Source organism: Marmota marmota, unplaced genomic scaffold (genome assembly GCF_001458135.2).
Source record: "Marmota marmota marmota unplaced genomic scaffold, marMar, whole genome shotgun sequence".
NCBI lineage: Eukaryota > Metazoa > Chordata > Mammalia > Rodentia > Sciuridae > Marmota > Marmota marmota.
Window position 1 is genome coordinate 9719508 of NW_025999949.1, and position 16310 is coordinate 9735817.

General features: G+C 32.5%; 1 protein-coding gene across 1 annotated transcript in view; it reads left to right on the forward strand.

Moving 5' to 3' along the window:
- Pkhd1l1 (PKHD1 like 1) overlaps positions 1-16310 on the forward strand; it is a 146811-nt gene that overhangs the window by 13059 nt on the left and 117442 nt on the right. Inside the window, exons 5-13 of the mRNA XM_048802021.1 lie at positions 970-1027; positions 2778-2871; positions 5693-5746; positions 6295-6368; positions 7266-7308; positions 10856-10926; positions 12331-12441; positions 14320-14409; positions 15939-16207. Of these exons, the coding sequence (XP_048657978.1) occupies positions 970-1027; positions 2778-2871; positions 5693-5746; positions 6295-6368; positions 7266-7308; positions 10856-10926; positions 12331-12441; positions 14320-14409; positions 15939-16207 (864 nt within the window). The remainder of the gene's footprint in view (positions 1-969; positions 1028-2777; positions 2872-5692; positions 5747-6294; positions 6369-7265; positions 7309-10855; positions 10927-12330; positions 12442-14319; positions 14410-15938; positions 16208-16310) is intronic.

Consider the following 16310-nt stretch of genomic DNA (forward strand, 5'->3'; position numbering starts at 1 on the left):
CTCTGATTATTTCTCTCCATCTCAAGTTAGAAACTTGTTACTACCCTTGGTTTCTCTCTACCTTCACTTTTGGTTGCACAACCATTCAGAAGCCAAACTGTAATGATCCTATCCTCTGACTCAGCTCTTAAGTTCTTCTTCTTTCACACATGACCTTTGTTTTGATACTGGTCTTATCATTGTTCCCCTGGTTATGGCAATAACCACTCAATAGGTCTCTCTACCATCCTCATTGAACAGCTCAGTTTTACCCTCCTCACCACAAACATTGTCTCCCCCTTGCTTGGAATTCCTGCTTCACTCATTGTGAAGGAAGTTTTCTTAATTCTGTCACAGCCAGGAACCAAGTCAGTCTCCAACAGTGACTTCTAACACGTTCCCCCAGATGGAGGACTCATATAGTTGACTCAGTTCTATTTAGTGAATTATTTCTCATAACTCAGGAGTCTTAAAATTCCCCCAAGAAGATGTGGGAGATTTCTTCCACAGGATTCCTCAGTTGTAAAGTGGCTTAATTCTGTAATTCAGAGTTCAAATAGGTTCTTATAGCATCATTGTGAGAATTATATGAAATAAATTAATAAAGCAATCTAAAAGTAATTGACACATAGTACTATATTTAAGGGTTTTAAAAAATATTTATCTGCGTACCTTAGCACATAGTCCATTATGCAGCAATTATTTTTAATATGATGTTTTATAAAATCCCAGCCAGTAAAACTGACTTCTTTCTCAAGGTAAATGGTAAAATTTCAAGCTAACAATATTTTGAAATTAAAGAGAATTTTTAGGGGATTAGGAAAATATTTTGTAAAATCAGAAAATGTTTTAAATTTTATTTTTATAAGAAAGGAAAATATTTTGACTATCATATTCTGAATATTGTTGAGATAGAAACAATTTAAGAAGTATTTCTACTGCCTAAAATTGAAATAGAAATGACTGCTTATTAATATTATTATTTTACAGGCAAAAAGTTTCAGAACCCCAACAATAATGAGTCTCACACCTTTATCTGGAACTCCAGGTTTGTTCTATTATAGCTAAAATGCTTTTGGTTTTGTGGTCATTTAATTTTTTTTCAGTATATAAAGTGTTATAATATCTGAAAATTCTGATTGTAAAATTCTTATCAATTTTTTAAAAAGTAGTTTTTAAAGTCAGCGTACTATACTGATACACACCTACTAATGTTTAGAGCAGTGCAATTCACAATAGCCAAGTTATGGAACCAGCCTAGGTGTCCATCAATAGATGAATGGATAAAGAGAAGGTGGTATATATACACAAGGAGTTCTACTAATCAATAAAGAAGAATGAAATTATGGCATTTGCTGGTAAATAGATGGAACTGGAAAGCATCATGCTAAGTAGATTCAGAAAGTCAGGGGTGGATCTTTTCTCTTATATGCTGAAACTAAAGAGAAAAAAAGGAATAAAAACTCTATCTCACACACACAAAAAAAGAGTGACCAACAGAATATAGGAAAGGGATCAAGGGACAAGGAGGATGGTCTGGGAAAAGAGAGGTATTGGGGAATGAAATCAACCAAATAATGCTATGTGCATGTACAAGTATATCACAATGAATCCCACTTTTGAGTATGATTATAATGAACCAATTAGAAAAAAATAGAAGAGAGACCAAGAACGCAGAGGAAAGAGATCAAGGGGGAGGGAAGAGAGGAGGAAAAGGGGAAGTACTGGAGAATGAAATGGATCAAATTATGTCCTGTGCATGTACAAATGTCACAGTGAATCTCACTATTATGTATTATTACCATGTACTCACTATTATGTATTACCATGTATTTAATGTTTTAATGAAAACATTAAAAATTATTTTCAATGACTACATCTGAATCTACTATAAGGTATTTAATTTTCCCCAGTTGGACATTTAGCTAACTTCCAATGTTTTATTATATTCATAACTGTGATTATACCAGTTTATAAACCCAACAGAAATATGTGAGATTGTCTTTTTTTTACCACCTGGACAATTGTAGGTACTAATTGTTTTCAAGTATTTATATGAAAAATATTGTAAGTTTTAATTTTTTTCTAATTATTTGATTTATGTCATTAAATTTATTTTTTAGTCTTATTGAATGAACACTTGCATTTCCTTCTTAAATAAAGAAGAAATATCTCCTTGGCTTAATTTAATGCTAGTCATTTTTATATTAAGTTTAATAATTTTATTTGAAGGATTATTTATATATTAAATATTTATATGTCATATGTGGGAAATTTTCTTAAATTTATCATTTGCTCTGAAAATGTATTATTTTTCCATCAGATGGCTTTTAATTCTTATTTCAAATCTACAGATATTAACCTTTATTATTCGTTTCTTCATTTTTATGCTGTAGAAGACTTTGCCATCCTGATTATATAAATTTTCACCTAGTTTTCAGGAATTTTTATTTTTTATATTTAATTTTTATTTCACCTAAGGTTTGTTTTATTTTTCAGTATAAAGTAGGAATCATTATCTTTTCAAATAAATACTATTGACCCAACAATATTCACTTAAAAATGTAACCTGTCTTCAATGATACACCTCTTTAAATACTTGTAGGTACTCATTCAATGTTTTGCTTTACTTATTGAAACTTTCTGACAAATGCTGAACACTCTGAAAAACATTAGAAATAAATGTCAAGATGCTTGTTTTATTGTGAATAATCTAGAGTTTTGGAGTTATGTATATGGAAAGATATTCTTACACAGAACCACACAGAACTTTTTTGTGTTTTTTGTTTTGTTTTTAGGTACACTAATAACAATCCAAGGCAGAATCTTCACTGATGTCTATGGAAGTAATACTGCACTAAGCTCAAATGGGAAAAATGTTAGAATTTTGAGGTAATTTTTGATGTGGAAATATGTTCTTATAGCTAATAGATGAGATATGATATTCCAACAATAATGGATCCAGTGATATTAAGACCCACAATTATGTGAAGGGACTAGCCAGTATTTCTTTAGCTACATTAAAGGAAGAAAAATAGACTGTTGGTTGATTCATTGACATGAAACAATGGTCTATATTCCTTTCTTTTTTGGTATGACATAATTCCTTCTTTTACTGTGATGGGTTTTATTAATAGAGAGCACATGAAAGCAAGGTTAATAGTAATTGATTTATAGTCATAGAACTCTATTAATGGAAGACTATTATTTAATTTCCTCATTGTACATTTTTCAAAATACCTAAGGCCTGGAGATCACATAACCTAGTCAAGGTTAGGAGTAGAATCCAAGCCTTCTAGCACACTATTTGGCACTTTACTGTACTGATTGTACTGTGGTGTATTGTAAAAGTGCTGAGGAAAAATAATTCATGCACAAGCTAGGGTTTGATTCTTGATTCCTCTATTTACCAACTGTGGACAAGATTGCAACATTGGCTAGTTAACTAACATCAAAATCTAATTGTCCACATTTGGAATGGAAACTAACATTGTCACTAGAGTATCCTCCTATAGTTTATATGGGGATATTTCAGTCCTGCCTTAGAAGAAGGAAAGCCCTGTTCATTTCTTGCAGAAGTAAGCATGGACTTGTGACACAGCTTTTAAGGTGTTTCATGCTTACTGAATACATGTATAAAACAGATAAATAAACAATTTAGGCAACAACTAGAGGATTTTCAAATATAAAAGGTCATATACCCATATACATATGCTTACATAAATTTGTAAGACAAGCAATTTGAAAGATTTTGCTAAATGAAATCAAGGTGACTTGTCTGGCATTCTATGAGGTAGAACTCTCAATTAAATTACATTTGTATGCAGCTATCATGTTCCAGAAATGTACATATTGATTCCTTGTATATAATAAAATAACCACTAGAAACTCATTGAATGTTTTATATATACAATTGAGCATAAGTAAAGATTTTGTTTGCTTCAATATAATTGTTATAAATGGTTAACATTATAATTCTTAAATAGGATTTTCTTAGTTATGCTTTGTCATAATGATGCCAGGGAGAAGAAAGTTTGACTTCCAAGAAGAAATTCTTTTTTTCCCCCACTGTAATTGAATTTTATTTCTGTTTTATACCAGGAAATTAATGAAACTTACTTCATAAAATCACAACATCAGGATTATCAGGGATGCCAGAGGGAAGCCTACCTAACCCTTGTACTCTGGAAATCCTCAGATCTTATAAGCATAGGAAATTTTTTCACTTGCCTGTTAATGGACAGATGAGAAATTCTTAGAAACTCAGTTATTTCATTTGCACCACATTAATTAGGGCACCAAGACTCCCGAGGCATTTCATTGTGCCTGAATTCCACTAGGAAGGAGTCTATAGCAGAGTTGTGTACTGGGCAGGAAGCTAGGAGATCTGCTTCCCAGATCTTGTCCATTCAGCTATCTCCAAATTCTGACTGGGAACAAATTACAGAGGAGATACAAATGAATAGAGGGACGAGTGCCCACTATGGAGCTTTTCATCTAAGAGATCATGTGGAAAAAATTCTGATAGATATGTATATGCATACCACCAGTGGGAATTGCCAAATGTGGGAGCTTGGGTTTGAATTCCTTCTCTACCTCTCACTAGTTGCAGGTGTGTGTCTCTGTAATAGGTCCTCTATAATTTATCCCTGATCTGAATTTGGAGATTTGGCTTAATGAACAAGGTCTGGAAAACAGAACTGCCTAGTGCATAGCCCTTCGCTATTGACTCCTCTTAATGGAACTCAGGCACAAGGAAATGCCTTGGGAGCTCTAGTGTCATAATTAAACTCTCTGCCTTAATTTCTTCATTTCTTAAATAGAAGGATGATAGTTACTGAATCATGGGATGGTTGCAAGGATTAAATGTAATGAAAGCCTGTGTCATCTGCTAAATTTCTTATTGAATTGGAATAACGTAGGAGGTTAGAAGAATTTTAACCCATGCTCCTCTATAATGGGCACAATAATTCAGTTTACTTGCTTTATAAACCATGTGTAATGGCCAAGTGAAAGGACTTGTGTGTAAAAGTATATTTAAAAGTTCAGTATTCTCTTCAAATGGAAGTCATTTTTTATAGTTTAAGTTTCTATGTCAATTTATTTTGAGTCTGGAATTTGTTGTCACAGAAGCTGGGTAGTTTATTCTGGTGTTGCAAAAAATATAATACCAGTTACCTACAAGCCTCCAGTAGCACCAGGTTCTATCAGTATGACATTTATTTGAAGATTGTGTTTCTATTGGAATTTTTCCAATAGAAATTGCTTGAACTTTAAGTGGATAAGTCTATTTGTTTCTATGCTTTCTTTTTTTATAGTACTTTGTGTGTGTGGTACTGGGAATTAAACCTAGGGCCTCATACATGGTAGGCAAGTGCTTCCTGTGGTACTTAATATCTTCTAACATATCAAATATGTGAAGAATATCATGACTATTAGGGTCTCCCAGTAAAATATCTGCCCCACAAGAGCAGGGCAGTCCCACACTTACTAATATGATTCAGTACCTAGAGACACATAATCATGTTCACTAGATGTTTTTTGGAGCAATGAGTGATGGATACTAATAATGGTACTTATATGGATACAAACAATGGTATTTCTGATTGAGAGAAAATTATATAAGGTGACCAGTTAGCTTGATGGGAGGAGAACATTTTAAAATAATATATTAAACATAATTTTATATTTTCTAATAAAAATATTTATGCAGAGTTTATATTGGAGGAATGCCCTGTGAGCTTCTCATACCACAATCTGATAATTTGTAAGTAGCTAAAATAATTTTTTTCTTTTATAAACAGGAGATAAGCATACTAAATTTAAGTAGTAATTGTTAGCAATGCTATATATCTAAATGCTTTAAAATACAGTATGAATGATAATATTTTATATTATACATAGTATTTTATATTATACATTAGCATTCATTTATATAGTTAAGTGCTACTTTATACTCTCCTCTGTCTCCAATGTAGTATGATATGGGCTGTTTATTTTATTATGAGGAAAGATGGTTTAAGAAATATCATAATCAAATAAGTATTTTATTTCATTATATTTAAAATTCTTTAGAAGAAATACTAATGGCAATATCAAAGCTACTCACAAAGTATTTCACTATTAAGTGAAATTTTCTTTAAATATCTTTAGTGAAGTCTGGGGATTATTTTCATCTTGCAGAAATTTTAGTTGTACCAATGGTTTCCATCCTAATACAGATTCTGAAATTAATGAGACATTTTCAGGGAAAAGTAACATTTAAAACAAATAGCATCTCTATACAATTTAATATTACCATATACAATTTGTTAGGTATGGTCTAAAACTGGATCATCCGAATGGAGACATAGGTTCTATGACTTGTAAGATAACTGGAACTTACATTGGTAAGTATCTATCGTCTTGCTTCAAAGGTGTTTGATTCTACTTCCCTGTTTTGGGTTTTCCTATGCACCTCTCTGCTGTTTTTATCTTTTTTTTTCTTATTTCCTCTCTTCCTTGCTTCTTTCACTTTCATATAAGCATCTATGAATTTGCTTCTTTTTAAGGTTTACATATAAAGTAAACTTCTTTAGGTTTATTTTTTTTCTTCTTTCTTTGCCCAGAGGATCCCATGACTAATTCTGCTATTTTGTCTAGTGCCTTACTTTCATGCTTCTCTTTTCCCCTTGCTCTATGTACCCTAGACCTATCCATCTTTTAAATCTTGAATGAGTTTCCTGTCTTCTGTTTCAGCCTTTTGTAAACATCCCATCCTGAAAATTTTATATAAAATATATGTCTTCAGAAAATCTGCTTTTTGATCTGGTTTTATATTTTCAAATCCTGCTTTTCTTTTCCTTGTTAGGTTTGTAACAATTTTTAGTTCTCTGTTGTGTTATTGTTCTTGACAATTGTAGCCTCTATAAGGAGATGGACACACTGTGTGCTCCCTGCATCTCTCAACTCCTCACAGAGGATATGAACAATTAAGTAGCTGCTAAATGAATAAAAGAAATGTCAGGGTCACATGGTTATGTATCTGTTCTTTTATTATTATTCATTCATGATTATATTTTGTCAATTTTTCTAGCTATAATCTCAAGACACCTATTATGCACATTTTTAAAATTATAGGTAATTTTTAAAGACAGTTCAGCTTTTATTTCTTTGAGCTCTAATGCACCATTGTTTAAGTACAGTTTTTATATTTTTTCCACTTTTAAAAATTAGCTTTACATTATAGAGTTATCATTTTCCTGTGATTTGGAATTTAATTGATTGTGTATTTTAATTAATTCCAGGTCATCACAATGTCAGCTTCATTTTAGATAGTGATTATGGAAGGTAGGTCACTTTGTAAATAATAGTTTTCATAATTGATTGAACTTGGTAAATAAAATAAAATGTGTATTTACTTTGTGCAATAGATGCATAGATTAAAGAATTAAATACTTTCTTCCCTCCATATTAATATTTAAAGTGTCAGTGACTCCTTTTTACTCAAAATTTGTGTCTCACACATGACCTTTCAATTGTTGGGAATTTACCATTAACTTAAACAACAGATAAAACATTTTAACTGTAATATGGAAAAGTGTGATTTTATTTCTTGCTGCTCTTCTGATTTAATTATAATTCTTTTAATAACTAAAGTAATTAAATTTTGATTTGGTTAATATTAGCATAGATAAAATCTCTTGATCAATATTCTCATAAAGGTTTTCTTTTGACCTATCAATGCAATACTATTGCAAAAAAATGGTAGACTTTTCAATTGCACATCTTAACATGATTGTTAATAACATACATTTATTGTTTTTAGAAGAACTGGAACTCATTTCCAGATGTTTTGCTTCCTGATTTCAATGACTTTCATATGTTCATAGAAGTATCAGAATATGAAAATCTTAACACATGTTGCCAACAATGTATTATAGATAATAATAGTAATAAACTTTTAGTGGTAAGCATGCTGCTAAGCACTTTACATACATTATCTAGCTTAATTCTCCAAACAACCTATAAAATGAAAACTATTGTCTGCCCATGTTACTCACTGGAAAAATGAGAGGAATGTTAAATAATTTTCCCAAGGATATTCAGCCAGTAGAAGCAATACTGGGTAAGCCGATCCATGAAGTCCAACTCTAGAACCTGAGCTTGTCATTCCAGGACTGATCAAAGGTTTCAGCCACCAATACCACATCTTACTACTACTTCACATCCTGACAGGGTTCCCCGCCATGCAGGATAATTACACTCTTGGAAACATTTGCAAATGTGTGAGGGACATTTACTGACTGTCAAGGTAACTGGGTATGTTAAATCCCTTAGTGGGCAGTACCATGACATGCCAAACCTAAATGAATTGTTCTGCCCAAAATGTCACAATGTTTTTAATTGAGAAAATAAGACTGTTAATAAAAATTAAAATAAATTGCATTATTTGCCATTCAATACTAACATAACTATAGTAGACCAACATTTACCATTTAATGTCAATATAAACTAGATCTGTTGATTTCTTTTTTGTCTCAGAAGAGAGATTCAGCAATTAGGAGTTTGAAAAGAATGACAATACTACAATCAAAGTAGGTTTTGTTCCTCCTCAGTGTTCACAGATTACAAGAGGAAGTCATAATCAGTCCATCCCTGCATGGAACTACAATTCCAGTTGGACTAAAATCCACTATCCTTATATTTAGAGACCATCTAGTGCTAGACAACTAGGAACAAAACGTTTAATACAAAGTGATGCCGTTTTATAAGCTAATATAGACTTGACTAAACCCATGATGAATAGTATAATTCAAGAGCAAATCAGAGTGGAAGATACAGAAATGGTGCAAATATACACCTTTGTAACTTATAATGAGACAAATGACCTAGAACCCCATGATTTAACAACTATTCTCTGTGAGGACAGAACTACTTACATATAACTTGTTAAGGCTGGGCAATGTAATTTTCCCCCCAAATATTAGAAAAACATGTTAGAAGCAGCTATTAAATTTTGCTTGATTTCTAGAACTATATATAGTTCTTTTAGGATCTTAGTCTCACTCTTGCTTAGGTGAAAAAAAAAAGACTTCTTAGTTCTAAGTTTGTATAACACATATTCCTTGCCAAATCCATCATATGTCTCTATAAGAGAAATAATTATCCAAAAATAGATTTTGAGTGATTAAGCCTGAATATGGTTGCTAAGTATAAATAAATCAATATGCCATATTAACAGGCCCAGAAATTTCTTGCTTAAAACTGCCAGAAAATTTCACATATAGTATAAGCAAGAATACTGCATTAGATTATTGATTCTGTGATCTTACTATATGATTTCTTAAAGCCAATGGCTAACTTTTGATATTAATGCCTCACAATTGAGAAAATTGTGTTTCTATATAAAATATTCTCAGGAACTTAAGATAACTGTTAAAAATATGATATTTACTACTTAAAAATCTAGTTTTCAATACTACATAACATTTTTAAAATGGTAAACCATACTATAAATTATAAAATTCACATTTACAAATTTCAGGAGCATTCCTGAATACCAAATGAACTAATTAAGGATCACTGTGGCACCATTCCGTATCTCTTTTAATAGCCAACCTTCTCTCTGCTATTTTCCCCAAGTTCAAATGACAGCTGTTTCAAACTGATAAGGTTCACTGAGGCTGCCCTTAATTGAGAAATGCCTAGTCATTATCAATGAATTAGTGCAAATCACCTCAGTGTCATCCAAAATAAATTGCATTCAAATTTTATTTCAGGAGGCAATTTTCCCACTAACTTAAGAAGCAGAGTTAATTTTTGAGATTCAGGATCTGGCCAGACATAAGATTTTTGAAGTTTGCATGGTTTCAGATCTTTGCAAATCAACTGAAAAGCTTATAACATAAAAATACACACTCTAGTAGGAACTTCTTAAATAACTAATTTATCATAAAATATTTCCAAAGACTCTTTAGTCCTACAAATGTACATTGTAATGCCTGGGTTAGATTTGCAGGGAAGTTCATTGTTGATCTCAACCAGAAGATTTACATTATCCCTTTAGATTCTAGTTTGATGTAGTATAATTATGCTGAATACATTTTGGGCCTTGAAATTCTCATTTGAATTTATTAAACTTTCTAATTATAAATTTTATTGAAGTTATTTAATTTCTAGGATTCTTTACCTTCCTATCCCTCCAGGTTATGGAAGTGTAAGTGTCTATCAAAATATATGCACAAGTATTAAGGTTTTGTGTTTATTAAGGATGATGTAAGCCTGGTGGATTGTTCTTAATTTGCTCTCATCCATCTGTATCTCACACTAATCAATGGACAGGGGAGCGAGCATTGTGTGGTACCCAGATTAGGAGCCAGGGCTCTCTGCTCAAACTGCCTGGCCTCCCATTCTGTTTCTACTGCTTATTGGCTCTGTAACCTTGAGAAATTCAAAGAAATTCTTTGTTTGTCACCTATCTCATGTAGTTGACATCAAGATCAAATCGCATAATAAACTGAAAACTCTTAGCAGGAGAGCTCAGCTGTTACGAAAGGTCATCCTCCTGTGTTATTTTTATGGTTGCTTTTGTCAATATAGTTTCTTAAAATCAACATTTTTAAGGAATAATTTACACATGACAAGATGCACCAATTAATATTATTTGAAGTGAGCAGTTATACTAAACTGTGGCAAATGTGTGTGTGTGTGTGTGTGTGTGTGTGTGTGTAACCAACAGCCAAATCAAGATGTGGAACTTTTTATCTTCCTCCAAAAGTTTCAACGCATTCCTTTGCAAGGCATTTGATGATCTCTATCGCTATAGTTTTTAAAAAAATCCTAAAATAAAGGTCATTTTTTAAAGCTGAAAATGTTACCTTTTTTTTTTAAACAGGAGTTTCCCACAGAAAATGGCATATTTTGTTTCCTCTCTGAATAAAATTTCAATGTTTCAAACATATGCAGGTATGTGACAATTCTCTCATTCTGTATATGTGTATGGAAAGAAGTAATTATGCTTCATTTTATTAAATCAAAGGTAATAATCTCTTTAAGGTATACTATGTTATTTTATGTACTTCTAGGAAAGGAAAAATACCTAATATGGAGAATCTAAAAGCAGGCTGACATTAAATTAGGACACCCAAAACTACATTCTTTGTGTAAGATGAAAAAATGAACTTGTCACACTAACAGAGACAGCACAAAAACTTTCATATCTCAACTTTAGTTGTTGGTGAAAGAGGAGAAAAAAGTTTTCCTGTTAATTTAAACCACAAACCAGTACTCAGATTTGTGCTGTCAGTGTGATCCAAAATAATTCTCAAGAAGATTTTAGTTTAATTTAATTTAATTATTTTCAAGAAGTCTCAGGTTGATAGTCTCCTAGTAGAGCGGCAGAAGGAAGCACAAACCCTCCCGCAAGAACCATACCCAGTCAGGAGTGATGGAGAGATATGTTTGAATTTTACAAATACTAAAGTGTGAAAAAAAATGTATGTTTTAGAATCAATCAAATGTGAAATATCTTGATTTTTCCTAGAAATTTATTTAAAATTCATATAATGCATAAAACTTTGAAGTCATTAATAAGAAAATATTTAGTAAGAATTTGCTGTCTGTCATGTACTGGGTTATTTTACCAACATACCTAAAGCTTTTATGTACAAAGCCACAAAAAGTCTAATCATAGTTAAATGTATTACTATATGAAAAAATATAAATATAAAATGTTAGTCCTTAAACATAGATGCATTCTTCAAGAGCCTATGGAAGAGAAGGCATTTGACTTGCCTTTCTGTGTTTTTCTTTTTCTTTTTTTTGGTACTGGGGATTGAACTCAGGGGTACTTAATCACTTAGCCACATCTCCAGCCTTTTTTATATTTTATTTAGAGACAGGGTCTCACAGAGTTGCTTAGCACCTTGCTAAATTGCTGAGGCTGGCTTTGAACTCCAGATACCCTAACCCTAACCCTAACCCTGCCTCAGCCTCCCGGGCCATTGGGATTACATGCATGCACCACTGTACCCTGCCTGGGTTTTCTTTTGGAGCTAAATATCTATACTCAGCTCAGTTTTTCCTTACTCACCTGGTCTCCTGATAATCATTTCTTTAGTACTAGTCACCATTAAAGCCCAGTCACCCATTGAATGTCAGTTTCAGTGAAAGCCATGTTTATTATCCTCTTTGCAGGACTGCATCAGAGACAAAATAATGAAACACTTAATTCACTTAATTAGTAATCCACTACCTACACTAAATTACGTGCTGTGACTAGGTAATTCAGAATTTTCTTTTTAAATGAAGCATTTGGGATGATGCCTGATATTCCTGACATGTGATATTTTATGTGATTTTTCCCCCCAGAGGTCACTACAGTTTCACCTTCAAAAGGAAGCACTGGAGGTGGCACCACACTAACAATAAGTGGGAGATTCTTTGATCAAACGGATCTCCCAGTGAAAGTTCTAGTTGGAGGTATTTTTCATGATGCTTAATATACTAACTTATAGGAGTAAATTCTGCCTATTCTTGTTTAATTTGTAAGAAAAATAATAGTCTTTTCTCTGTTGTCATTCATTTAAAGCTGGGGATATTCACGCAGCATTTTGTTCTGGGCTCCATGCTCTTCCTTCTGCTATTTTTCCATGAGGGCCACTCCTTGCAGCCCTTAGTGGACACTTTATCTCTAAGAGTCACCAACAGGCATTTGTGGCAGCATCGTCACTGCCATCCACAAATTCCCCACCACAGTTAAGAACACACCCATTCTCTATTTAATAAGCTCTTAAATCCCCTTGAACTTCTGTTACTTCCAAAAAGTTATTTAATTATGATGGAATTTAATTAGCATTTTGGCATATTCTGCTCTTACTTTTTCATATACTGTACATTAGTAGTTTGGCATGATACAGGCCTAGGAAAAAGCATAAATAGGGCTTGGTTCTCTAGGTATGGGTCACTTTTATGTGTCTGTTCTGGATCTATGTAGAGATAGTGAACCCATGTAGCTGAAAAGGGAGGTTGGGATGAATGTCACAGTGGTACTCTTTCCATTGAGTCATAGGACATCACTTTCTTGATACGTAGAGGACAGGATGCTCACTCTTGTAACTGGGTACGTACATTTTTCTTCTCACAGCCCCCTTGCTGGGGTATCTTCTACCTTTTAAGGAATCTTCCTATGAGTCTGCCAAAATGTGATTTCAGAAGAGAAGAGAAACAGATATAAAACAACTTCTAATATATGTACAATAGCTTTCTAGCCCACATGAATCCTTGTTGATCACCTGCCCAACTGTTAAAACAAGATTTTTGACATTCATATAACATATTATTTGGATCAGATTTTATATTTTCAATATTAAAATCAGGGTATAAAATACTTGTAATTTATATAATATGCTTTCTTATCTGATATTGTGTCTATTTTGATTAGGATACAGTTGATGTGCCAAAAGGATGTCAGATTTCTATTCTATATCATTGCCATTAATATGGCAACCATATTGAGATTTGGAATCATTGATAATTTTTTAAAGATAATGATCCTTATAGGAATGTTTCCTGTGCTTCCAGTAAAATGGACTGTGGGTTTAATATATTATTTGAATTCACAATTTCCTATTTTAATTTTCTTGTATCCATAAGCCATTCAAATAGTGAAAGCATTAAAAGTTTACATTTTCCAGGCCACCAAACAGAAACTGGCAAAGGTATCTCTCTCCATTTTTCTTGTCCTTATGTTTGTTAACTCTAGTAAATACTGAGGGCTGACCCTCATGAGGCAAACACAGAGATCTTAAAAGAGACTCTTCTATCAAGTCTAATTATGTTTATGTAGAAGTTATAATTTTTTCTCTTTAGACCCTTGTCCATTTGGGACACAGTTTTTCTGTTAAAATACCATTTCAAAATTATTGTCCCTGTTGTTTTAATTTTAAGAACTTGGACTAAACCACCATTTTTCCTACTTAAGAGGTCTGGGATCACCTTAAATTCTGGACATCATGAGCATTCTGCAACTTTGAGAAACAAAACAAGTCTTCACTTTTACAAAGATACAGTTTTATCTAGTTTTTCATATTTTTTCTCAGAAACTGGAATTTTCTAACTCAGACTTGCAATATTTTACCAGAAAAATTTTCCATTTATGGAAGTATAACAATTAATGATACTTATTATTAAGCCAATGATAAGGTTTCATGTAGAATATTTAAATACAATAAAGGGCCCCAATTTTGTCACTTGCTTATGCAACTTTGATTTTAATTGAAAAAATAATTCAAGATAGGCTGATGTGATATTCATTATAAAGCTTCATTTGTAACAGTTCTGCATTTTGCTTCTGTATAGGTCAAACCTGTGGTATTCTGAATGTCACAGAAAATAGTATATATTGCAAGACACCCCCCAAACCTCCTATTCTCAAAACTGTATATCCAGGTAAGTTATCATAAGAGAGAATAACAATTTCTATGTTTGCAATAAAGGAATATTATTAACACATAGCATTAGTCAAAAATATTATTTGAACTTTTTTAGAATTTGTGGTGAAAATTATAATAAATGTGAGTTTTAAATTATATTTTCTGTATTAGGAGACATTTGTATTAAAATAGCTGCATTAAAGCTGCATCTGTGGAGATAAACTCAGCCTGGTCTCCTGACACCCTACTAGAAGAGCATTTCTCTATTGATAGAGTATAATGGTACCTTTATTTCATAGTCTTTATGAAAATATTTAAAATGCCTTTTCCTGGTTGAAAAAAAAAGGCAGGGGTTAAATCCTTACTTTTTTAGAATGGTTTGAGAATGAAAACAAACCATGAAAGAAATGTCATTCGAAGTTCTTTTCAGACTTTCCCCTTGCAGTACATGGCCTTCCCAGCTACACAATTCCAGTGGAGTGCCTGCCAGTGTTTGAGTGGGGCATGTGTCTCTTATCCTGCGCACACATTGAAATCTATTTACAGTTGTGTCATTGTTGGTATTTGGAGCCTAATAAATTCTGTTTGCCAAACTCTTAAACTTCTTTGTTTCAAATATTTGAAAAAAGTCTCACCAGTTTAAAAAGATAATTTTGATATTTGTAATTGGTAACTTTAGAGAAAGTTGTACGTATCAGGAAATGCTGGTGCTATAGGAGGCTGATGTGTTCAATCTTTTCTTCATTTGTAACATATCCAAATGCAGCTGAACAGAAGTAGTCATTATTTTCCAGATTCAGGCAGGCTTAAGGCTGCTGAAAGAAGGCATGAGCACAACAGTTTTGCATTTTAAGGAAAAAAGAAAAAGATGTGATAGCAAATTTCTGATTAAGAAAAACTTCATATGTACTGGCAAGTGTAGTTACGTTTTATTGAGAGTATTCTCTGATTCTATCCAAGACAGGATGAAATCTTAGCACAAAAGCAATGTTTAAAAAAGAAGAAAAAAAACCCAGAAAAACAAATGCTAAGCAATATCTTAAAGCTAACAATCTATTTTCCTTGATTAATGGCTTTGTAAGCCATTTAGAATAAACAAGTCAAATATTTTGTAATCAAATGGTTTGGATTATGAAGTTTTGAGACTTCACTATATGAAGCAACATTAGTTATAGCATAAGTAACTAATTATTATGTATCATTATCTTTATGTAAAGTTCTATTTAGTGCCAGATATTTTACATATATAGCATATAAAATCCCCAATGGAAACCATTCAAATAATATTATTATTCACTTCTAACATGTGTGGTAATGGAGGCTCAGATAAATATAATAATAATAAATAAATTGTAGATTGCCCTAATTGCACTCTGTCCTCTGGGAACAAGTACATGTAGGGATACATATAATTGATTTAGTTTCACACATGATCTAAAAATGTTAATTGACATAGGACATCTATAATCACCACTCAAATATAAGGCCATTGAGACATTGCATCATGACTTTGATGAATGGCTTCTTTTGTTTCATTATATTTAGGTGGGAGAGGTCTAAAACTTGAGGTATGGAATAACAGCCGACCAGTACATCTTGAGGAGATACTTGGATATAATGAAAAAACGCCAGGGTATATGGGTGCCAGTTGGGTAGACTCAGCTTCCTATGCCTGGCCCATGGAACAAGATACATTTGTTGCACGCTTCAGTGGATTTTTGGTGGCTCCAGATTCTGATGTTTATAGATTCTACATCAAAGGTGATGACCGTTATGCCATTTATTTCAGCCAGACTGGACTTCCAGAAGATAAGGTAGGGAGACTGCAAAACACTACTTGATATTATAAAAATAGCGTGATGATCTTTGTATGTATCTCACTTATTCTAAGTAAAAAATCAATGAATATATTAAAGA